The sequence below is a fragment of the Stenella coeruleoalba genome (assembly GCF_951394435.1).
Source record: "Stenella coeruleoalba genome assembly, chromosome: 5".
In the NCBI taxonomy this organism is placed as follows: domain Eukaryota; kingdom Metazoa; phylum Chordata; class Mammalia; order Artiodactyla; family Delphinidae; genus Stenella; species Stenella coeruleoalba.
In genome coordinates, this window is record NC_137150.1 from 96812802 (window position 1) to 96838650 (window position 25849).

Genomic DNA, 25849 nt, shown 5'->3' on the forward strand with positions numbered 1-25849 from the left:
AACAGTGAAGCATAAATTTCCATTGTTTTAAGTCTCCCTGCTTGTGGGAATTTGTGACTGCCGCCCTAGGACACTAATACAAGAAGGAGCTAAGCCTGAAATAAGCAGAAGAGTATCAACTGTCCTAAAGCTCAAGCCTGGACACACTGGTGACTCTCAACCATCTTTCAAACCCCAACTCAAGTTTACCTTCTTCTGGAAGCTTTCTCAACACTCTTCCTATGGAATTAACAATATCTCCTCAAGGCATGAGGTATTTTCAGGTTGGAATATTTTATTCAAGCAACAGTCTCATGAGACATCATTTCTATTTTTTATTTGAGGAACCTTAAGCACACAGAATAGCTAGTCTATGGTCATGTGATTAATATGGTAGATCCAGAATTCAGACCCAGGTCTGCTTGACCTGGAAGCTCACAGACTTCTCCCTCCATGCCATAGTCACAACCCTTTTTTGGAGCTTCCAAAATGAAATCTCTCAGTCATCATCAATTTTACCAAAGCATTTACTGTTTTACACCAGGAAAAGAAAAACTTTGAGCACGCCTCTACTGCTAATCTCACTGGGATCCTCATAGCCTAATATACTGAACGCTAAATATTTGACTGAAGGCCACTGTGAAACCTGTGAACAGAGTTAACAGATGTGATTATACTGAAAGCCATAGAAACGTTTGGAAAGTCACTTCAGGCTAAACCCAAGTAAATTAGGAAAGTTGAAAATTAAGGCCAGATAATGCCACAACCCATTAAATCTTCCTTTAAATGTAAAAGTTAGTCACTATTCTTTCATCTGCTGTCCTAATTTCCTTCCTAATATAAAATTCCAAGAAAAAAAAGGTCTGAAAAAGAATTTTTTTCTTGCTGTATCTTGTATGTCACTCCTGAACATCTGTTTTAGACTAGTTTAAGCTTCATTAGTATCACATTTAAAATGTAAATAATTATCTTCTCTAATAGGCATCCAGCCAGGGCCCATTACCTATATGTTAGTTCAACTTTCCTAGTGTTTTCTTTCTTATTTTCCAGTCACTTATTTCAACACTATAAGCCTAAGCAAGTGTTTGATCTACCATATCAGACCTCAGACCACTGCTGCTTAGTTGGGTCTTTTTGTCATTTTCAAATGAACTTTTATCATTCTTAAAGGTAAGACAAGGCTGGGTTTTAGTTTGGGCTTAGAGATCTGGGGATCATGGGAGTTGCTGGTGCAATTAGTGGAGCTGGGAGGTACAGCTGAAGCAATTGTCCAACATCTTGAGAAGCAAAGGTAGCAGGTGTGTCTTCCTCATTTCCTGATTCTCTCTGAGCCATGGCTCTGACCACGAAGGGTGGGAATTTGAGAATGACAAAGCGAGCTTTCTAAAGTGAGCTTTAGAAATATTGTCCCACACACAGACTCAGAAAACACGATTCATGGAATAAATGGACCCAAGGGATTTTTTTTTCTTTTTTAAATTGCATCATGGTTAGGTTTTTGAGAAAATATATTTGGCTGTAATGTGGTTTAGGAAAGAGACCATTTTTAATAGGTTGGGAGGAGAATCCCCTCCAGGTTTGTCTACTACCTAATTATTTATAGATGAGTTATTTTAAAAATGGCCACTGTGAGCATTTGCCTCATTCAGTTCACCATACTTATGGTTCCAAGAATCTAGGTGTACCTTTTCTCTAATCTGTCTATATATTGTTTAAGCGCTAGTATTGTGCTTAATATTAACCATGTATGGAGAAGTAGTGAGAGAAAAAAATATGGTGAAAAGGAAATCACAATGTAATAGTATTAGCTTGAGATAGAGTTTGGGGCATAAACATTCATAGCAACAAAACATGGAAGCATAATAAATTCACCTAAGTCCCTGAAACATTTTTGTTTCAGAGGAATCTAACAGGGAGGGGGCGGGGGAGGAGATGTACTATGGCTAAAGCTTCATTTCCTGCCAGTGTGTGTGTTTGCATTGGTATGAAATGTTCATTTTCCTTTAAGTCCCAAACGTTACTTAGTCTGGCTGCCAGGTAAAGAAAGATACTAGTCTAGACATAATGATGGCTGGAAAATTTTTTAAATAATCTCAGATTTATGCCCCAAGACTTTAACCTCATATCTCTTCCTTAGAAAAGCTCCTGGGGAAATGTGAAAAGATTATTTATCTGCCAAAAGGGACAAAATTAAGCCAACTAGTTCTCAGTTGTGACACCCCACAGCTTCCTCCCTCAGATATTTAATTAATCATTAATTATTAATGGAACTCAAATTAGTTTCATTAATTCTGCTCTTACCTTTATTATTCCTTTCTTCAACTCTCTTTGGGTTTCCCCTTTTTACTTTTTTTTTTATATAAGTTTATTTTTTAGTTATTCTTGGCTGCGTTGGGTCTTTGTTGCTGCGCGAGGCTTTTTCTAGTTGCGGCACGCGGGCTTCTCATTGCAGTGGCTTCTCTTATTGCAGAGCTCGGGCTCTAGGTGCGTGGGCTTCAGTAGTTGTGGCTCATGGGCTCTAGAGCGCAGGCTCAGTACTTGTGGCGCACGGGCTTAGTTGCTCCGCGGCATGTGGGATCTTCCCGGATCAGGGTTCAAATCCGTGTCCCCTATATTGGCAGGCAGTTTCTTAACCACTGCACCACCGGGGAAGCCCTCCCCTTTTTTCTTACTTTCTAACTTCTTTATTTGAATATTTAGCTCTTTAAGAAACTTGATTTAGTAAATATATGTAGAATCTTCAACACAGCAAAGACAGAATATACTTTCTTTTCAGATACATGGAACATTTACTACCACTGACATTGGGCTATGTCCCAAAGGAAGTCCCAACACATTTCAAAGAGAACACATACAAAGCAATTGAATTGAAAATAAATAATAAAAAGAAAAAATATTTTTGGAAACTGAAAAGTGCACTCCTAAATAACTCATAAATTAAAAAGGAAAGCACATAGAAAATGCAACATTCAAAATTGCCCAAGAGAATAAAGACACAGACCTACTAGAGAATGGACTTGAGGATGTTGGGAGGGGGAAGGGTAAGCTGTGACAAATGAGAGAGTGGCATGAACACATATACACTACCAAATGTAAAATAGATAGCTAGTGGGAAGCAGCTGCATAGCACAGGGAGATCAGCTCTGTGGTTTGTGACCACCTAGAAGGGTGGGATAGGGAGGGTGGGAGGGAGGGAGACGCAATAGGGAAGAGATATGGGAACATATGTATATGTATAACTGATTCACTTTGTTATAAAGCAGAAACTAACACACCATTGTAAAGCAATTATACTCCAATAAAGATGTTAAAAAAAAAAACAAGTTGCCCAAGAGTGAAAGCTACCACACACCAAATCTCACGGGAGGTAGCTACAGTAGTGTATAGAAGAAATTCTATAGCCTTAGGTGTATTTATTTAAAAACAAGAAAAACTGAAAATAAGTGAACATTCAACTCAAAAAACTAGAAGGGCAGAAGCAGAATACAGCAGAATACATGACATTAAAGAAAAAATTGAAAATAAGGAGAAATTAACAAATCCATAACTATAAGATAAAATTTTAACAGACCTCTATCAGAAAGTGAAAGATCAAATGGATGAAAAGCAATTAGGAGCAGAGAATATGTAAACATATAACTAAAAAGAGTTCCAAGAACCTGGTTTTATCCCCACATCAAGAGGAACCCTTCAATTTCCTTTTAGCTCCCCTGGAGCCAAAGAACCAACTGCCATGTCTACCCTAGACCTGGAGCCCTCAGGCCTGCAGCCCAGCTCTACTCTGGCTCTGCATTTCTATTCTGTGTCTGGACCACAGGTGGCTTGCCCTATTTTTGTCTGTTGTTTAATTGCAACTACGTATTTTTTAGTCTCTTACTTTCATTTACTTTTCTCTTCTTTTGATTTCTTTTTTATTTTATAGGTATTTTTGATAGTTTATGTGTCACTGTTATATGTTTGAAGCAGAGGAGATACACTGAAGCATAAACTCACTGTGTCATCTTGACCGGAAGTTATCAGTTTTAAATTTTTTTTAATTTATTTTTAGTTTTGAATTGGCAATACACGTACATAGCAAAACATTCCAATCAAGAGATATAGAATACATAATCATGTTTTACATGCCATTCTATTTCGCTTCCCAGCAGATGATAAATAATCTCACAGAACAACTTCTGTATACCAACTGGTTAAATTCACCGATTATCAATTTTATCACATGATAAGGTATTTGTTATTTTTTCTATACCATTTTTCCTTCAAAATAAGCCCTGGGCTTCCCTGGTGGCGCAGTGGTTGAGAATCTGCCTGCCAATACAGGGGACACGGGTTCGAGCCCTGGTCTGGGAAGATCCCACATGCTGCAGAGCAATTAGGCCCGTGAGCCACAACTACTGAGCCTGCGCGTCTGGAGCCTGTGCTCCGAAACAAGAGAGGCCGTGACAGTAAGAAGCCCGCGCACTGCGATGAAGAGTGGCCCCCGCTAGCCACAACTAGAAAAAGCCCTCGCACAGAAACGAAGACCCAACACAGCCAAAAATAAATAAATAAATTAAATTAAGTAAAAATAAGCCCTGAATCTAGTCCTCTCTTTACTAGCCTCTGTTCCAACAGCCTTTCTAGTCCCCCATAAGCTTAAATATCACATCTTTCCTAGCCATGATGCTTTGACCATGATGTTTCTCTTCCTCTTGCCTACCAGTGCTTTCTTACCACTCCTCACTGAAATGCAAATCCTTGGAATAACCTCCTCATCCCAAATCGCTGCACTTTAGTGACTAAAAATCTCTAAGAAATCTTCCCTGATTAAACCACATTCACCTTTCATCCCAGACTTTCTTTACATCTATATATGTATGTTGGATTATGATTTATCAGTCTCTATAAAGTATATGTTCACTGATTGGAATACATGTTTTCAACACTCCAACGTCAGGGAGTCAACAGTAAAATGGAAAGTGCCTGGGATTTGGAGTCAGACAGACCCACATTTAGGTGCTAGCTCCATTACTGTGTGATCCTGAGAAAGTAACTTGGTCTCTCTGAGTCTTCTTTGTCAGTAAATTGGGGATGATAATACCTAACGTCCAAGTCATCATGAGGACAAAATGAAACAATGTGCGTGTAAAAGTCCCATACAGTGGCCGGCACATAATTGTTTCTCAGTACATAATAATTTCCTCCCTTTCCTGCCTTCCATATGTTTCTAGAGCTTATTACCCATTAGGCTTTAAGCTGCTTTAGCATCAGAAATTGCTTCCAGCTAAAATCACTGGCTCAGAGTTCCTACAAAATGGATACTCAGGTGTGTGATGAAAATGTACACACCCAACCTCCTTCCCTGCTGCTATCACTGCTCCCACCAGGGCCACCAGCCCACTCAAAGAAACATCACCTCTCAAAGGTCCACATTCTCACTACCAGCAGCACATCAGAAGGAAGTCTCTGGGTTCTAGAGCAAAACACCCACCAATCAAAGACAGAAGGTTATCAGTGGAGATACCAGGTACATTAATTGGAGGCCCAACTCACCTGCCAGAACCAGCTTCCCTGAAGTAGGAAAAAGCTTATCCGCAGAAGTTCCACAGTTATATTGGTCAGTATGAACAGCTCCAAGAAGGCAATCAGGCCTGTCAAAAAGATGACCAAGACCAGAAGCTTGTGCACAAACATGTCCAGCATCTCCCGACCATGAGTGTGATTGTAGAAGACAAAACCTGATACAGGGAGAAAAAATAGTTTGTCTTTTTCAATGAAATTACCTACTGTTTCTCTCCCTCTCTCTCTCTCTCTCTCTCTCTCTCTCTCTCTCGACACAAAACTTTACAAACACACACATTTCTCTGTCCAAAATATCAGGTGCCCACTGCTTCCCACAATAATGGAAACCTCTACCATTTTTGGAGTCACCGCTACATCTTTAGGATGGACTCTTTGAAATCTCCTTTTCCCTTCCCCAACCTTTATTCTCTCCTCCAATATGTTATGACATTTTCAACCAACTATATTTCAAAGCACCTCTTATGCAAAAGGATGAATAATAAGCATGATGAGGGTAGGGCAGCAGGAGTTAGGGTGAATAGGCAGAGGAATGAGACAAAGCCTCGCCTTAAGGAATTCAGTCCACTGGAGGCAGCAGATATACACACAAATCATAAAAGTGCACTTTGATGGGTACGACAAGATTCTCTGGAAGCTTCCAAGAAGTAGTAACTAGCTACATTTTTTAATCCCATGGACAGATTCCAGCTTCAGCTTCATTCTTTTCATTTGGATGAGGAGGAAAGGATGTTCATTCAAAATATGGTAACATCCTGAGATAATGAGAATCATGCTTAGTTGTTGGTGCCCAACTTTTATCTAGCTCTTGTTTTCAAAGAGCGTTTGGCAAAAGCTCTTACCTTTAGACGTGGGAGGCAAGGTGGACGTTAGGAAATGACTGCCTCCTGATAACTGGGGGCTTTTTCAGTTCTATGATCAATCTATCCTTTACATATGAAATAAATGAAAACAAATCATTAAATACTTGTTTTCAGTGTTTCCTTATTCAGTAACAGGGAGGCCAACTGAACAAAAAAATGTTAGGACCTCATTTTTCTGTGACTGAATTTTTTGGACCCTGCTTATCATGTAATGGTGGAGTTTTACTATATCAATATTAAAAAGGCTAGTTTGTAGGTATGGAAGCTACTCTGCTGTGAGTGGTCTCTTCGTTTGAGGATATATATGCTTCACTACTCTGAGCTCAGTTTCACATGTTAAAGATGGAAATAATGATAATCTCCAGGATAAACCAGAGATAAATAACCATGGTAGGTGGTTCTTTAAGACAGATGTGAAATATGAATAAAACACATTGAATGATTGCGCTTGTCCAGCTATACTAAATGAGTCAGTAGGGAAGGAAAAACTTGGGCATACTGTCTAGGACATCTCAATAGCTCACCATGGCCCAAACAGATGGCCCTGTGGGTCAAGGCTGCACCAGGACACTAAAGGAGTATTATTGTAAAGGGCTAGACAAATGTCCAATAATAGTGAAAGGTATATGAAAATACTCATACTTACCCTCCACAAATAAGGCATTTGCTAACATTAACTTGGTAAAGGAGGCAGGAAGTGACCTGATGGTGGAACATAAGATGTTTGTCACACCCAGCAGCCCAAAGAAGAAGTACATGGTAAAATGATGCCAGCCCAGGAGTTGGACCCACTGGCCCTCTTTGTAGTCATATAAGGTCAGGTGCGGTCCTCCAGGAATAAACTGTTCTCCAAGCATGCCTACAGAGGGACATAGCACACTTTAAGCAATCTTTCCATAACTTTATTGAGAAAGCAGGAAGATGCAGAAGGATCAGCCTACTGCTTAGTCCAATATAGTGTCCTTTTATGACATTGATTCATCTTTCGGGGCTGTTCCCTAACAGCTGAGCACTGGTTCTTTAGGCTGGTTTTAGAGCTTCAAATACTGGTTTGGATAATCACTTTTAGTCAAAGATGGCCAATTTAGTCAAACAGCTATTTCAGATCTTCAAAGCTAATGATCTTAGTTCCACTGAGTTCCCCGATCAGTTCCACTGACGGTCTTAGTTCCTATTTTAATTTAATGACTAGATAAATCCTGAGTAATTTTGGATTTAGATTTGTGAGATTAGTTCTATGGCATCTGATTACTTCCTTCTTATACACTATGTCTTTGGGTAGGGAGTTGTGCTTGGTTCAGGATTAAAATGCTAGAGTTCAGCTTCTCCCCAATTAAGGATAACCGAGAAAGCACAGACAGATACAGCATAGAGTCTAGTCAGTTACACATTTAAGCTTTCTTGAAGATGCTGCTTTATTTATTAATCTATAGAATTTGGCAACGAAATCCCTCTCTTTAAAACTTTAAAAACACAGAACATTTTTACAGAATCATGGAGCCAATGGAAAGGCCTTACAATCATCTGGCCCAACCTCCCTCTCTAACTTAGTAATCACACAAAGAGGATGAGCACAGGAGATAAGTTTTCTTCAGCCTGACCGTCTGGACAGCCTATCGGCAATGATTTATTATTGAAGGCTTCCCATAATCATTTGATTATTTTGGTGTCATTTTGAAAAATGGTTTCTGATAGAGTTTACTCTTTCAGGCATCAGAATAATTGATACAAAATTATTTTAAAGGCTCCAACTAATTCTATAAAGGAAATTCACCTTGAATGGGCAGGCAAGTTAACAGCTATGACTAACTCATTAAGGAACAGCCCTTTGTATAAACATGAAGTATCACCTTCTAGTAAATTATATCAGATAGAAATTACAATTAGAATATGTATTTCGGTATTTTTGAATAAAAATTTTATTTTAGCAATTTCTTGTTTTGATATTGAATCTTCTCTTTGCATGTGAAAATACCCCAAAAAGCAGACAGAACACAGAAAAGGGTCACTCACCAGTTAAAGCCATTCCAGTTATTATGATTCCCTCCAAAATTTCTACTCGATGGAATAATACTTTGGAATCAAGGTAGGAAGTCCGCTTGTGCTTTTTGAAGGCATATTTCAGAATGCACTTTGTTGTCCACCAAATCCCCAAGATAAAGAAGAAGGTTCCAGGGAGAGCATGGCCTTTGAAATCCCCCATGACTATCAAAATAAGAACATATAGAAGATGAAGACATTTCATTTCCAGAATTTGGCCAAAACATCGCTTATTCCTGTAAAGTACACTATCTTCTGATGATGATGGATACACCTCTGAGTCAGAGGATCCAGTATTACTGTCAACAGTGGTAGATCCATTAAATATCAATAATACCAAAAAGAGGAAAAATCCACATTTGTTGAACACTTACCTTGTTCTAGGCACTGTGTCAAGTGTTTTACATGTGATCTCTAATCTAATTTTCACAACATACCCATGAATGAGGGGCTAAGTCACATTTTCAATTGGGATTCAGGTTTAGAGAAGTGAAATGACTTACCTAAATCTCACAACTATTTTTGAAAAGTTTCATTGTTTTTAACAGGGAGCTCAAAAGATCTATTAAAAATGATAGTGTGTACTCAACCAACACTTACACTTTAAGCATATTTGAAAGAAAGTAACAGGAAAGTTTTACCTTTATGCTTAAAACTTGAAATGATATGAAATTGCCTACAAAAAATTTTAAGCAGGTAATTTCAAAGTATCAAGCATCAAGTGTGTGGAAGAGACCATTAGGGCTCATCAAGTATCTGTGTACTCTTCCACGCACTTTTCCCAGCCCCTTCTCCATTTGAGTCAGAACCACGTTTCTAGTTCTGGCCAATGGACTGTGGCATTTGTCACTTCCAGGCTGACTCAGTTAAGAGACTATATGGCTCCTTTAACTCTCTTTTCCCATGCTTTGGCAACCCTGGCATGGCATATTGGCAACATAGGAGACAGTCAACCAGCCTGCATCAGATTTTTGCAAGAAGCAACCCTTTATTGTGTTAAGTCATTAAAATGTTGAGGTTTAACAGTTTAACCCAGCCTATCCAGAGGGATACCAAGCCAAATCAATTTGTAAATTCTGTTTACACTTTTGCTACAGGATCGAGCAATAAAAAATAGAAATATCCTCCTTCTTTTTTGGTCAGTGCTATAGAAAACCAGTTTTGAATTAAATGAGTTTTGAATTATGTGAGCAGCCCTTTCTTCAAACATATTGTACCATCTACAGAATAACGAAAAGAGAGTTCAGAATCATCCCTGTGGATCAGAGTAGGCCAGCTGCAGGAGAACTCATGAAAGGGGATGTCAGGGTTCCCCCTGGCCCAGAAGAGTTCTTTATCTCCTTGGGTGGGTACTGGACCTCTCAGTTCGGGGCAGATCCCTCTGAGTTACTTCCACATCCCTCTGACACAACTGTGAAGTTTCAAGGGGGAACTATGAAGCTGACTCCAACACTAAAAGTCTGCTAAGTCTCCAATTGAGACCCCAGATGGACATTTCAGCACACCCCTGAATCATGCCTACCATCAAGAGACTCTGACTCAATGTATCACACAGTGCTAAGAGCAGCTTCTTATCCTAACTCTGACTCTGTTAGACGTATGGTTTGGACTATGTCCCTTAAGCTCTCTGAGCCTTGGCTCTTAATTAGTAAAGAAAGAGGTGGCCTAGATGACACCTGGAGTTCCTTCCTGCTCTAACAGATTCTGTGATTCATTATCCTAACCACCATCTTTATCACAGTGTTACTGAGTCCTCTTATTTGTCTTGGCTTAGACAACCACGTGAAATTGACAAATGCTTCTACATGGGATTGAAAAGTACATCTCGACTGTAAATTTTTTGAACTTTTCTGGAAAAGAATTTGATATGTTCTAAGGAACCTTAAAAATTTTACATTCCTTGGTACAGGAAATCCACTTCCAGGACTTTATCCTAAAGGTCTAACCAGAAATACAGGCACCAAATTAGAAACAATATATACGCCTAAAATTAGGAGATAGGGGATATATTTAGTAAAAATAAAAAATAAAAAGAATAGGATTTTTTAAAAACTGAGGAGAGGGGACTTTGGATTCAGGTTGACTAGATCTGAATCCCAACTTTACCATTTACCAGCTACATGACTTTGGGAAAGTTATTTAACCTCTCATGCCTTAGTTTCCTCTTCTGTAAAATGAGACAAATTTAAAATTAAAATGAGTTATTCCAAAGCAAATAACCCACAGTATTATTAAACAAGCTCATGCTATCCTCAACCCATCTCAAACTATGAAAGTAAAACAAGAGTAAAACCAGATGAGCAATTCTACTTGGATACCAATTGCAGAAAAGCAAGAAGCACCTATACAATTCACTTAGCAATCATTTGTGTACTGCCTATAACATTTCTCCTACTGTTGTCTTAGAGTGTTACTAGAATCTTCAGGGGTTATTTAACTCCTTGACTGAAATTAAAGAATAAGCTCCTTGGGCTTCCCTGGTGGCGCAGTGGTTGAGACTCCGCCTGCCGGTGCAGGGGACACGGGTTCATGCCCCGGTCCAGGAGGATCCCACGTGCCGCGGAGTGGCTGGGCCCGTGAGCCATGGCTGCTGAGCCTGCGCGTCCGGAGCCTGTGCTCCGCAATGGGAGAGGCCACAACAGTGAGAGGCCCGCGTACCGCAAAAAAAAAAAGAATAAGCTCCTTGAAAGTAGGAACCATAAATCTATTCTTCTATTTCCCCACTGGACCTATATAGTGCCTTATACACTGTGAAGTTCTAACTTAACAAGAGTAACTAAGCCCTTCTTATAATACAAGATCACATATTTATACAACACCTCCATTGAACTAATCATCTACCCATCCATTACCAGAAAATAATTTTTCCTCCAGTTACCACCATTCACCCACTTGCCCAAACCCAAAATGTGAGAGTCATCCTAAAGTCCACCTATGTCCCTGAAAACTAATTGGTTATTGATACTTACTGCCTCTGCTTCCTTATGTCAACCCTCTCCTGCCCCAAACTTGGCTGACTTCCCCTAGCCTCTTCAGTTTTATCTGCTTGGGGAAATCCTCCCTGATGGCCCAGATAGGAGAGGACCGCTCTTATACCTTCTCAAAGCACCCAGTTCTTACTTGAATGAATTCTTTGTGTGATTAGTTACTGGAAGTCTGCCTTCTCCATTAGCCTGTGAAATTTCACTATATTGTGAAAGCCTGTGAAGCAGGTGCTTGAGGTTTCTCAGAGGTTAGGAGCCTGGTCCTGTTTTTTTGTTGTTGTCTGTTTGTTTGTTTTTTAAGGCTTCTGGTATATGAAAAAAAGAAAGAAAATTCCAAAACAGAGTTACCAAAACTGTGGTTGCTTTTAAATGTTTACTTTTACCTAATAAATACTTTGAACACACACGTGAAACATACTACCTATCTTGGAGATAACATGAAAATTTCTGAATTGTGCAGCTCTAGGCCAAATCCACCTCTATGACCAGTTAACAGGTTCCTGCTGCCCCAAAGGCTGAATGGACCAATATATCTCAGCACAGCCCATTGGGATGTGATACGGAGGCAATGGGGAATAGTTGAAAGATTTTGAGATGAGCAGAGTGGGATAAGAAATGACTCCTCGGGCTTCCCTGGTGGCGCAGTGGTTAAGAATCTGCCTGCCAGTGCAGGGGACACGGGTTTGAGCCCTGGTCTGGGAGGATGCCACATGCCACGGAGCAGCTAAGCCCATGCACCACAACTGCTGAGCCTGCGCTCTAGAGCCCGTGCTCTGCAACAAGAGAAGGCACTGCAATGAGAGGCCCATGCACTGCAACAAATAAAAGTAAATAAATTTTTTTAAAAAAGAAATGACTCCTTGTTCTTATATCAGTTATAGAACTTCTGTATCTTTAGCCTTTTAATCTGAAACACTCTGATGCTTCCAATCTTTCTCTGTTTAAAAGACCCAAACAAAATGAAGTCAAAGCAGCGTGTTGTATTTGCCTGGCTAAGGGACCAAGCAGACCCAGTTGCTCCTGGCAACAAAATGGCATTCACTTGATTTCACTTCCACTGTGGAGAGAAAAAAATCACTCAAATCCTCAAACAACACTTCACTCAACTTCTAGAAAACCACTCTCTGTATATCTGTCTTTTGTTACCTGTTTTTCTATTGCCTACGGGTACAACTCACTGCTTATGAAAACATAGTAGTCCAGAGTTTAATTAGATCTCAATCAAAAAGGCAGACACATTGCCCTTGGAAGGAGAACACAGGGCTTTCCTCTTCCACAAAGCAGAACATACCTGCCAGAAAGCTAGCAGAAACCCCAGGGAAAATCACCAGGATAGCAAACCAAAAGGTCCTTCCTCAACATCCTCCCTGCTTAATCGCACCATTTGTAATCTCGTGGGGAAAGAGGTTCAGGCAGGCCTAAAATGGTGGGCTTCAAGATTCAATCACTGGCTTCCAGCTGCCATTCATCCTAAAAATGTTTATTCCTCCCCATCTAAAAAAAACCCTCTGCTCCTAATGACACCAACCATCACCCTCTGGGCTAAGACAAGAAGCAACCCCTAAAACCCTCATTGGCTCCTTTTTCCTGACCACTGCCATACACACACACTCACTCACCACCCGAAAATATTTTTAAACTCTAGCACTTGGGGATAATATTGGGCAAATCTCAAGATCTAAATCAGGTGTTAGGTGTTAATTCCCATTAACCAAAGTCACTTAAACCAAAAACCAGACCTGTGTACAGAAAGAGGAGAGAACTCAAAATAGCCCAGAGAAAGAAATCCTACAATTTACTTGTTGGAATCTCAACCAAATATCTAACTTCAATATAAAATGAATACCATGGAGAGAAACTTAAACTAAAAATTCATCTTGAGCCAGCACCAAAATAAAGTATCCCTAAATCTTAATTAGTGACTCATATTTCAAGACATTTATATATTCCAATACACTAAACCAATTAGAGCCATTTCTTGAGCTCACTTTACCGTTTGCCTTAATTCTAAAAGCAAAGTGTATACAAGCATATATAGCTTTAAATTTTTTTGATTCTCCATCATTCCATACCAGTTCTTTCTCTCCAAAATTTCAACTGTTTTGAAAGACTATTCTTAGTTAAATTATCCTTACCGTCACACTTTCCTCAGTGTCAAGTCAAATGCAATTCTCTTCTCCCAGAAGAGAATTTACAATCGTTCCAGTCTCAAGAAGGAAAAGTAGATACCGACTGGTCTAAATCTAAAACTGCCCACTCTTCCTCCTTGGAGACTTAACCTATGTGCTCATATCTTTCCAGCTTGAACTTGAGCAAATAAGTCTTCAGAATGTCACAATGCCTGCATAAATGTGAATCTAAGGACCACCCCCTTTTGAACATCCTAACTTCCAGTCCAAACGTTGTGCCATAGAGTACTTCCCGACTCACCTTGACATCTCACCCACATGACCACAGTCATGTCCCACCTGCTGTGAAAACCAAAGCCAATGGAGCATGTCTGATCTTTGCTACCTCTCTTCCAGGCCATCAAGATGGATAGACGACAAAGGGAATGGTTACGGCAGCAGTAACATAATAAAGCATCATTGATAAGATAAACCATTTTGTAACATACAGTGCCTCAAGCAAGGTGATAAGGTTGGAGTCATTGCTAAGGTACTAAGGTTGAAGTCATTGCGAAAATCAAAGTTATAGGAATAGGAAAAGATGATTGAAAAAAATGCTTTAGGTCAACAGTGAAGCTCACTTGCCCTCAAGGAATACACAATCTGATAGAGAGAAAAGTGAATAAATAAGTTAGAAAAAATTATTCTAAACCAATGTGAGGCTTGCACAAAGTGAAATGTGAGCAAGAAAGAAAGAACAGTCTAACTCTAACCTGGAGAAGAAGCAGCTGTTACCCTATCTGCATTCAAGTCTTATTTCCCCCCTCAATGTAAACTCTTGGTGAACAAGGGCCATATCCCCTATATTTCACACCTAGTAAGCACTCAATAAATAGCTAATGAATGATGAGCTCCTGCCTGGGATCCCACCTCCCTGAAACCCTGGCCTCGGTGGCAACCAGGATCAGAAATAGCTGGAGAGGGCTTCCCTGGTGGCGCAGTGGTTGAGAATCTGCCTGCCAATGCAGGCGACACGGGTTCGAGCCCTGGTCTGGGAAGATCCCACATGCCGCAGAGCAACTAGGCCCATGAGCCACAACTACTGAGCCTGCGCGTCTGGAGCTTGCGCTCCACAACAAGAGAGGCTGCGACAGTGAGAGGCCCGCGCACTGCGATGAAGAGTGGCCCCCGCTCGCCACAACTAGAGAAAGCCCTCACACAGAAACGAAGACCCAACACAGCCAAAAATAAATAAAGAAAGAAGCTTTCATTTAAAAAAAAAAAAAGAAAGAAAAGAAATAGCTGGAGAGGCTAATTAAATGCAGATTCCTGGGCTCATTCATATCTACTAAATCAATCGGCAGGGGGAGCCCCAGTATTTATTTTTATTATTTACTATTTTATTTTTGGCTGTGTTGGGTCTTTGTTGCTGCGTGCAGGCTTTCTCTAGTTTCGGCAAGCAGGGGCTACTCTTCGCTAAGGTGCGCGGGCTTCTCATTGCGGTGGCTTCTCTTGTTGTGGAGCACGGGCTCCAGGCGCACGGGTTTCAGTAGTGGTGGCACACGGGCTCTAGAGCACAGGCTCAGTAGTTGTGGCGCACGGGCTTAGTTGCTCCGCGGCATGTAGGATCTTCCCGGACCAGGGCTCGAACCCGTGTCCCCTCCATTGGCAGGCAGATTCATAATCACTGTGCCACCAGGGAAGCCCCAGAAGTCTGCATTTTTAACAAGCACTCACAAGTTACTTTTTATGTATTCTTGAGTTTTGAGAACCAAAGGCTTAGAGTATGTGGAGACAAGCAAAGGGGCACTAAAACGCTCAGGTTTAAATGTGGCCTCCTCATAGATAAGGGCAGAGACTAGAAAAGGTTTCTGAATAGTTCCATCAAATAGTCTTCATCAAGTACATTTGAGGAGGTTAAACACTACAGGGAAAGGGCTCCTCCTTCTGTGACTGTCTATCATTGAGTTCTTAGCACATGTAAAGGAGGTGAAACTTTGCCCGTAGCAAGACTATTTATTTACTACTACTGTAGTCAAAGTCAGAATGCACAGGGCTGACAATAAAGAAGAAAGCTGGCCTGAGTAGCCTGCAATGACTTCATCTGACAAAGGTCTAGTCATCTGTCAAAAATTAAAACTTTTATATGCAACTGGCAAAGAAGCACAGGAAAAGATGTTCAATATCATTATTCATTTGGGAAATGCTAATTAAAATAACAAATACCAATACATATCCACTAGAACAGCCAAAGTTTAAAAGACAATATCACAGGTTGTCAAGAATGTGGACAACTGGACCTCATACACTGCAGGTGGGAACACAAAATGGTACAGCCCCATTGGAAAGCAGTTTGTAACTTTTTTTTTACATTTTTATTGGAATATAATTGCTTTATAATGGTGTGTTAGTTTCTGCTTCTAAGAGTGAATGAGTTATACATATACATATGTTCCCATATCTCTTCCCTCTTGCGTCTCCCTCCCTCACACACTCCCTAACCCACCCTTCCAGGCGGTCAAAAAGCACCGAGCTGATCTCCCTGTGCTATGCAGCTGCTTCCCACTAGCTATCTACCTTATGTTTGGTAGTGTATATATGTCCATGTCTCTCTCTCGCTTTGTCACAGCTTACCCTTCACCCTCCCCATATGCTCAAGTCCATTCTCTAGTAGATCTGTGTCTTGATTCCCGTCTTACCACTAGGTTCTTCATGACATTTTTTTTTCTTACATTGCATATATATGTGTTAGCATACGGTATTTGTCTTTCTCTTTCTGACTTACTTCACTCTATAGGACAGACTCTAGGTCTATCCACCTCATTACAAATAGCTCAATTTCGTTTCTTTTTATGGCTGAGTAATATTCTATTGTATATATGTGCCACATCTTCTTTATCCATTCATCCAATGATGACACTTAGGTTGTTTCCATCTCTGGGCTATTGTAAACAGAGCTGCAATGGATATTTTGGTACATGACTCTTTTTGAATTATGGTTTTCTCAGGGTATATGCCCAGTAGTGGGATTGCGGGGTCATATGGTAGTTCTATTTGTAGTTTTTTAAGGAACCTCCATACTGTTCTCCATAGTGGCTGTGCCAATTCACATTCCCACCAGCAGTGCAAGAGTATACCCTTATCTCCACACCCTCTCCAGCATTTACTGTTTCTAGAGTTTTTGATGATGGCCATTCTGACTGGTGTGAGATGATATCTCATTGTAGTTTTGATTTGCATTTCTCTAATGATTTTTGATGTTGAGCATTCTTTCATGTGTTTGTTGGCAATCTGTATATCTTCTTTGGAGAAATGTCTATTTAGGAATTCTGCCCATTTTTGGATTGGGTTGTTTGTTTTATTGTTATTGAGCTGCATGAGCTGCTTATAAATTTTGGAGATTAATCCTTTTTTAGTTACTTCATTTGCAAATATTTTCCCCCATTCTGAGGGCTGTCTTTTGGTCTTTTTTATGGTTTCCTTTGCTGTGCAAAAGCTTTGAAGTTTCATTAGGTCCCATTCGTTTATTTTTGTTTTTATTTCCATTTCTCTAGGAGGTGGGTCAAAAAGGATCTTGCTGTGATTTATGTCATAGAGTGTTCTGCCTATGTTTTCCTCTAAGAGTTTGATAGTTTCTGGTCTTACATTTAGGTCTTTAATCCATTTTGAGCTTATTTTTGTGTATGGTGTTAGGGAGTGTTCTACTCTCATACTTTTACATGTACCTGTCCAGTTTTCCCAGCACCACTTATTGAAGAGGCTGTCCTTTCTCCACTGTACATTCCTGTCTCCTTTATCAAAGATAAGGTGACCATATGTGTGTGGGTTTATCTCTGGGCTTTCTATCCTGTTCCATTGATCTATCTTTCTGTTTTTGTGCCAGTACCATACTGTCTTGATTACTGTAGGTTTGTAGTATAGTCTGAAGTCAGGGAGCCTGATTCCTCCAGCTCCATTTTTCGTTCTCAAGATTGCTTTGGCTATTCGGGGTCTTTTGTGTTTCCATACAAATTGTGAAATTTTTTATTCTAGTTCTGTGAAAAATGCCAGTGGTAGTTTGATAGGGATTGCATTGAATCTATAGATTGCTTTGCGTAGTAGAGTCATTTTCACAATGTTGATTCTTCCAAGCCAAGAACATGGTATATCTCTCCATCTGTTTGTATCACCTTTAATTTCTTTCATCAGTGTCTTATAATTTTCTGCATACAGGTCTTTTGTCTCCTTAGGTACGTTTATTCCTAGATATTTTATTCGTTTTGTTGCAATGGTAAATGGGAGTGTTTTCTTGATTTCACTTTCAGATTTTTCATCATTAGTGTATAGGAATGCCAGAGATTTCTGTGTATTAATTTTGTATCCTGCTACTTTACCAAATTCATTGATTAGCTCTAGTAGTTTTCTGGTAGCATCTTTAGGATTCTCTATGTATAGTATCATGTCATCTGCAAACAGTGACAGTTTTACTTCTTCTTTTCCGATTTGGATTCATTTCTTTTTCTTCCCTGACTGCTGTGGCTAAAACTTCCAAAACTATGTTGAATAAGAGTGGTGAGAGTGGGCAACCTTGTCTTATTCCTGATCTTAGTGGAAATGCTTTCAGTTTTTCACCATTGAGGACGATGTTGGATGTGGGTTTGTCATATATGGCCTTTATTATGTTGAGGAAAGTTCCCTCTATGCCTACTTTCTGCAGAGTTTTTATCATAAATGGGTGTTGAATTTTGTCAAAAGCTTTCTCTGCATCTATTGAGATGATCATACGGTTTTTCTCCTTCAGGTTGTAAAAATGGTGTATCACGTTGATTGATTTGCGTATATTGAAGGATCCTTTCATTCCTGGAATAAACCCCACTTGATCATGGTGTATGATCCTTTTAAGGTGCTGTTGGATTCTGTTTGCTAGTATTTTGTTGAGGAATTTTTCATCTATGTTCATCAGTGATATTGGTCTGTAGTTTTCTTTCCTTGTGACATCCTTGTCTGGTTTTGGTATCAGGGTGATGGTGGCCTCGTAGAATGAGTTTGGGAGTGTTCCTCCCTCTGCTATATTTTGGAAGAGTTTGAGAAGGATAGGTGTTAGCTCTTCTCTAAATGTTTGATAGAATTCGCCTGTGAAGCCATCTGGTCCTGGGCTTTTGTTTGTTGGAAGATTTTTAATCACAGTTTCAATTTCAGTGCATGTGATTGGTCCGTTCATATTTTCTATTTCTTCCTGATTCAGTCTTGGCAGGTGGTGCATTTCTAAGAATGTGTCCATTTCTTCCAGGTTGTCCATTTTATTGGCATAGAGTTGCTTGTAGTAATCTCTCATGATCTTTTGTATTTCTGCAGTGTCAGTTGTTACTTCTCCTTTTTCATTTCTTATTCTATTGATTTGAGTCTTCTCCCTTTTTTTCTTGATGAGTCTGGCTAATGGTTTATCAATTTTGTTTATCTTCTCAAAGAACCAGCTTTTAGTTTTATTGATCTTTGCTATCATTTCCTTCATTTCATTTATTTCTGATCTGATCTTTATGATTTCTTTCCTTCTGCTAACTTTTGGGATTTTTTGGTCTTCTTTCTCTAATTGCTTTAGGTGCAAGGTTAGGTTGTTTATTCGAGGTGTTTCCTGTTTCTTAAGGTAGGATTGTATTGCTATAAACTTCCCTCTTAGAACTGCTTTTGCTGCATCCCATAGGTTTTGGGTCGTTGTGTCTCCATTGTCACTTGTTTCTAGGTATTTTCTATTTCCTCTTTGATATATTCAGTGATCACTTCGCTATTAAGTAGTGTATTGTTTAGCCTCCATGTGTTTGCATTTTTTACAGATCTTTTCCTGTAATTTATATCTAGTCTCATAGCGTTGTGGTCGGAAAAGATACTTGATACAATTTCAATTTTCTTAAATTTACCAAGGCTTGATTTGTGACCCAAGATATGATCTATCCTGGAGAATGTTCCATGAGCACTAGAGAAAAATGTGTACTCTTGTTTTTGGATGGAATATCCTATAAATATCAATTAAGTCCATCTTGTGTAATGCATCATTTAAAGCTTGTGTTTCCTTATTTATTTTCATTTTGGATGATGTGTCCATTGGTGAAAGTGGGGTGTTAGCGTCCCCTACTATGAATGTGTTACTGTCGATTTCCCCTTTTATGGCTGTTAGTATTTGCCTTATGTATTGAGGTGTTCCTATGTTGGGTGCATAAATATTTACAATTGTTATATCTTCTTCTTGGATCAATCCCTTGATCATTATGTAGTGTCCTTCTTTGTCTCTTCTAATAGTCTTTATTTTAAAGTCTGTTTTGTCTGATATGAGAAATGCTACTCCAGCTTTCTTCTGGTTTCCATTAGCATGGAATATCTTTTTCCATCCCCTTACTTTCAGTCTGTATGTGTCTCTAGGTCTGAAGTGGGTCTCTTGTAGACAGCATGGGTCTTGTTTTTGTATCCATCCAGCAAATCTCTGTCTTTTGGTGGGAGCATTTAGTCCATTTACATTTAAGGTAATTATCGATATGTATGTTCCTATTCCCATTATCTTAATTGTTTTGGCTTCGTTATTGTAGGTCTTTTCCTTCTCTTGTGTTGCTTGCCTAGAGAAGTTCCTTTAGCAGTTGTTGTAAAGCTGGTTTGGTGGTGCTGAACTCTCTCAGCTTTTGCTTGTCTGTAAAGGTTTTAATTTCTCCATCAAATCTGAATGTGATCCTTGCTGGGTAGAGTAATGTTGGTTGCAGGTTTTTCTCCTTCATCATTTTAAATATGTCCTGCCAGTCCCTTCTGGTTGGTAGAGTTTCCTCTGAAAGATCAGCCATTAACCTTATGGGGATTCCCTTGTGTGTTATTTGTTGTTTTTCCCTTGCTGCTTTTAATATGTTTTCTTTGTATTTAATTTTTGAGAGTTTGATTAATATGTGTCTTGGCATAACTTGATTAACTATTTACTTTCCCATATTAGGGAAGTTTTCAACTATAATGTCTTCAAATATTTTCTCAGTCCCTTTCTTTTTCTCTTCTTCTTCTGGAACCCCTATAATTCGAATGTTAGTGCGTTTAATGTTGTCCCAGAGGTCTCTGAGACTGTCCTCAATTCTTTTCATTCTTTTTTCTTTATTCTGCTCTGCAGTAGTTATTTCCACTATTTTATCTTCCAGGTCACTTATCCGTCCTTCTGCCTCAGTTATTCTGCTATTGATCCCATCTAGAGTATTTTTAATTTCATTTATTGTGTTGTTCATCATTGCTTGTTTCATCTTTAGGTCTTCTAGGTCCTCGTTAAATGTTTCTTGCATTTTGTCTATTCTATTTCCAAGATTTTGGATCATCTTTACTATCATTATTCTGAATTCTTTTTCAGGTAGACTGCCTATTTCCTCTTCATTTGTTAGGTCTGGTGGGTTTTTATCTTGCTCCTTCATCTGCTGTTTTTCTGTCTTCTCATTTTGCTTATCTTACTGTGTTTGGGGTCTCCTTTTTGCAGGCTGCAGTTTTGTAGTTCCCGTTGTTTTTGGTGTCTGTCCCCAGTGGCTAAAGCTTTTTCAGTGGGTTGTGTAGGCTTCCTGGTGGAGCGTGCTAGTGCCTGTGTTCTGGTGGATGAGGCTGGATCTTGTTTTTCTGGTGGGCAGGTCCACGCCTGGTGGTGTGTTTTGGGGTGTCTCTGGACTTATTATGATTTTAGGCAGCCTCTCTGCTAATGGGTGGGGTTGTGTTCCTGTCTTGCTAGTTGTTTGGCATAGGGTGTCCAGCACTGTAGCTTGCTGGTCGTTGAGTGAAGCTGGGTGCTGGTTGAAATGGAGATCCCTGGGAGATTTTCGCCATTTGATATTATGTGGAGCTGGGAGGTCTCTTGTGGACCAGTGTCCTGAAGTTGGCTCTCCCACCTCAGAGGCACAGCACTGACTCCTGGCTGCAGCACCAAGAGCCTTTCATCCACACAGGTCAGAATAAAAGGGAGAAAAAGTAGAAAGAAAGAGAAAGAAAGGAGGGAGGGAGGGAGGAACAAAGGAAAGAAAGAAAGAGAGAAAGAAGATGAAATAAAGATAAAATAAAATAAAGTTATTAAAATAAAAAATATTAAGAAAAAAATTTTTTTCAAAGAAAGAAAAATAAACAGACGGATAGAACTCTAGGACAAATGGTGGAAGCAAAGCTATAGAGACAAAATCTCACACAGAAACATACAAACTCACAAAAAGAGGAAAATGGGAAAAATTAATAAATCTTGCTCTCAAAGTCCACCTCCTCAATTTGGGATGATTCGTTGTCTATTCATGTATTCCACAGATGCAGGGTACATCAAGTTGATTGTGGAGATTTAATCCGCTGCTTCTGAGGCTGCCGGGAGAGATTTCCCTTTCTCTTCTTTGTTCTCACAGCTCCCAGGCGCTCAGCTTTGGATGTGGCCCCACCTCTGCGTGTAGGTCACCGGAAGGCGTCTGTTCTTCGCTCAGACACGACGGGGTTAAAGAAACTGCTGATTCGGGGGCTCTGGCTCACTCAGGCTGGGGGGAGGGAGAGGTGCGGATGTGGGGCGAGCCTGCGGCGGCAGAGGCCGGTGTGACGTTGCACCAGCCTGAGGCGCGCCGTGCGTTCTACCAGGGAAGTTGTCGCTGGATCCCGGGACCCTGGCAGTGGCGGGCTGCACAGGCTCCCCGGAAGGGGTGTGTGGATAGTGACCTGTGCTCACACACAGGCTTTTTGGTGGCGGCAGCAGCAGCCTTAGCGTCTCCTGCCCGTCTCTGGGGTCCGCACTTTTAGCTGCGGCTCGCGCCCGTCTCTGGAGCTCCTTTAAGCAGCGCTCTTAATCCCCTCTCCTCACGCACCAGGAAACAAAGAAGGAAGAAAAAGTCTCTTGCCTCTTCGGCAGGTCCAGACTTTTCCCCGGACTCCCTCCCGACCAGCCGTGGCGCACTAACCCCCTTCAGGCTGTGTTCACGCCGCCAACCCCCGTCCTCTCCTGGGGCTCCGACTGAAGCCTGAGCCTCAGCTCCCAGCCCCGCCCGCCCTGGCGAGTGAGCAGATAAGCCTCTCGGGCTGGTGAGTACTGGTTAGCACTGATCCTCTGTGCGGGAATCTCCCCACTTTGCCCTCTGCACCCCTGTTACTGTGCTCTCCTCTGCAGCTCCAAAGCTGCCCCCACTCCGCCATCCGCAGTCTCCGCCTGCGAAGGGGCTTCCTAGTGTGTGGTAACCTTTCCTCCTTCACGGCTCCCTCCCACTGGTGCAAGTTCCGTCCCTATCCTTTTGTCTCTGTTTATTCTTTTTTCTTTTGCCCTACCCAGGTCCGTGGGGACTTTCTTGCCTTTTGGGAGGTCTGAGGTCTTCGGCCAGCGTTCAGTAGGTGTTCTGTAGGAGTTGTTCCACGTGTATCTGTGGGGAGGAAGGTGATCTCCGCATCTTACTCTTCTGCCATCTTCCCCTCGTCTCTATCCTGAAGACATAAGAACTGAAAACTTCCATAACCCGGCCCGCCGTCCGCACGACTGTTGCGGCTTCACCACCGGGGCCCCTCCAGAGCCGGCAGCCTCCGTGAGGCTCCCCTCCCCTCGGGCTCCGGGGCAGTTCCGTGACAGCGGAGGGAACAGACCCCAAGCCGGGACTTTCAGCTCTGTGGAAACGCAGGCTCCGTCCTGAACATATTTTCTTAAACTTGTATTTCTTTTTTCTTTGGTACTAAGGTAAAAAGTGTTATGCTTTTAATTTCAAACTCCAGGTGTTTATTGCTGGCATATAGGAGAACAGTTGACTTCTATATATTAACCTTATATCTTGCAACTATAATCACTTACTAGTTCCAGGAGTTTGTTGTTGTTGATTCTTTGGGATTTTCTACGTAGACAATCATATCATCTGCTAACACAGACAGTTTTTTTTTTTCCTTCCCAACCTGTATACTTTGTATTTCTTTTTCTTATATTATTGCATTAGTTAGAACTTCCAGTATAATGTTGAATACTAGTGGTGAAAGGGGACAACCTTGCCTTGTTCCCAGTCTTAATGAGATCGCATCCAGTCTTTCACCATTAAGTATGATGTTAACTGTAGGTTTTGTGTAGATATTCTGAATCAAATTGAGGAAGTTCCCCCTCTATTCCCAGGTTGTTACTTTTGAGATTTTTTTTTTAACTTTTCTTAAAACTACACAAAACAGGGCTTCCCTGGTGGTGCAGTGGTTGAGAGTCTGCCTGCCAATGCAGGGGACACGGGTTCGTGTCCCAGTCCGGGAAGATCCCACATGCCGCGGAGCAGCTGGGCCCGTGAGCTATGGCCGCTGAGCCTGCGCGTCCGGAGCCTGTGCTCTGCAACGGGAGAGGCCACAACAGTGAGAGGCCCGCATACCGCAAAAAAAAAAAAAAAAAACTACACAAAACAAACAAAAAAACTAAGAGGGTCTTTAAAGCCAGATAATAGAGAACCTTAAATGCCAGGTTAATACATTTAAACTTTATTCCATGGACAATAAGAAGCAACTGAATGGTTTGAGAAAAAAAAAAGAAAGGATATAACAGAGATATGCATCAGACCCCTTAAACCCTTCCACAATATAAGAATCTAATTTCTATTTAAAGATGTCCAGCAAAGGGGACTCCTCCAGCTCCTTCAATACCTCATCCTGGTGACATTCAAATCTCACTCTCCGTTAACCTTGCCTCATAGCCAACTTGAATCTCTTGGATGTCCCAGGGAAGATCCAGAACATTCATCAGTCTTGACAAACTGCTTCCACAAAAATGTGACTTCCAAACTCGGTATTCTACTACCCACTCCCTGCCCAGAAGAGAAAGCTATGTCACTCTGCTTCAGGGCAGAGGTGCAGGCACCCCACGGCCTAGATTCACTTACTAAGCAATGTACAGCCAAAATGCAGTGACCACACCTGAATCAATAGTGTTGACACGTTCATTTGCATCACACCTTCTAAAGAAGGAGTCGCTGTTATCAAGAGCTCTATCCATAATGATATCTGGATGCCTATCTACAGAGAACACTCTGTAGCCCAGTTCTGTCCTTTGGGGACATGAGGTCAAATCAGAATCATTTTAGCCAGATCCCCATGTGATTCATATGCACATTAAAAACTAGAAACACTAGTCTAGGGCAAAATTTCTCTACAGCCGCACTATTAACATTTCATGCCCATAATTCTTTGTTGTGTGAGGCTGGACTGTGCTCTCCAAAATGTTTAGCAACATCCTTGGCCTCTACATACTAGATTCTGGCAGCACTCTTCCACCCGTTGTGACAGTCAAAGATATCTACATATATTGATAAATATCCCCTGAGGGGCTAAATCAGAGCCCCTTCCCAAATAAGAAGTACTGGTTTACAAGACCCTTAGTCAAAACCCCTTAACGTAAAAAGATTTTTTTTTCTTTTCTCTTGGGAAAAAGAGAAATGTAACAAGTTTAGCTGTTAACAACTGTATCAAAACAAGTCCAAACAGATTATGTGCACCTATTCAAAATGGATTAAAGACCTAAATGCAAGGCCAGACACTATAAACTCTTAGAGGAAAACAGAGGCAGAACACTCTATGACATAAATCACAGCAATATCCTTTCTGACCCACCTCCTAGAGAAATGGAAATAAAAACAAAAATAAACAAATGGGACCTAATGAAACTTAAAAGCTTTTGCAGCAAAGGAAACCATAAACAAGACAAAAAGATAACCCTCAGAATGGGAGAAAATATTTGCAAACAAAGCAACTGACAAAGGATTAATCTCCAAAATGTACAAGCAGCTCATGCAGCTCAATAACAAGAAAACAAACAACCCAATCCAGAAATGGGCAGAAGATCTAAATAGACATTTCTCCAAAGAAGATATACAGATTGCCAACAAACACATGAAAGGATGCTCAACATCACTAATGATGAGAGAAATGCAAATCAAAACTACAATGAGGTATCACCTCACACAGGTCAGAATGGCCATCATCAAAAAATCTACAAACAATAAATGCTGGAGAGGGTGTGGAGAAAAGGGAACCCTCTTGCACTGTTGGTGGGAATGTAAGTTGATACAGCCACTACAGAGAACAGTATGGAGGTTCCTTAAAAAACTAAAAGTAGAACTACCATATGACACAGCAACCCCACTACTGGGCATATACCCTGAGAAAACCATAATTCAAAAAAAGTCATGTACCACAATGTTCATTGCAGCTCTATTTACAATAGCCAGGACATGGAAGCAATCTAAGTGTCCATCAACAGATGAATGGATAAAGAAGATGTGGCACATATATATAATGGAATATTACTCAGCCATAAAAAGAAACAAAATTGAGATATTTGTAGTGAGGTGGATGGACCTAGAGTCTGTCA

General features: G+C 40.6%; 1 protein-coding gene across 2 annotated transcripts in view; it reads right to left on the bottom strand.

Moving 5' to 3' along the window:
• The window catches only part of TMEM45A (transmembrane protein 45A), a 110181-nt gene that overhangs the window by 36736 nt on the left and 47596 nt on the right, over window positions 1-25849 (bottom strand). The window contains exons 1-3 of one of the 2 annotated variants that reach the window (XM_079921230.1): window positions 8415-8640; window positions 7048-7260; window positions 5512-5696 (exon numbers count right to left, since the gene is read on the bottom strand). In XM_079921230.1, coding sequence (XP_079777356.1) covers window positions 5512-5696; window positions 7048-7260; window positions 8415-8604 — 588 coding nt within the window. In that variant the 5' untranslated portion in view covers window positions 8605-8640. Of the gene's footprint in view, window positions 1-5511; window positions 5697-7047; window positions 7261-8414; window positions 8641-25849 lie in introns of those variants that run through there. The other variant, XM_079921229.1, reaches the window with a different exon arrangement.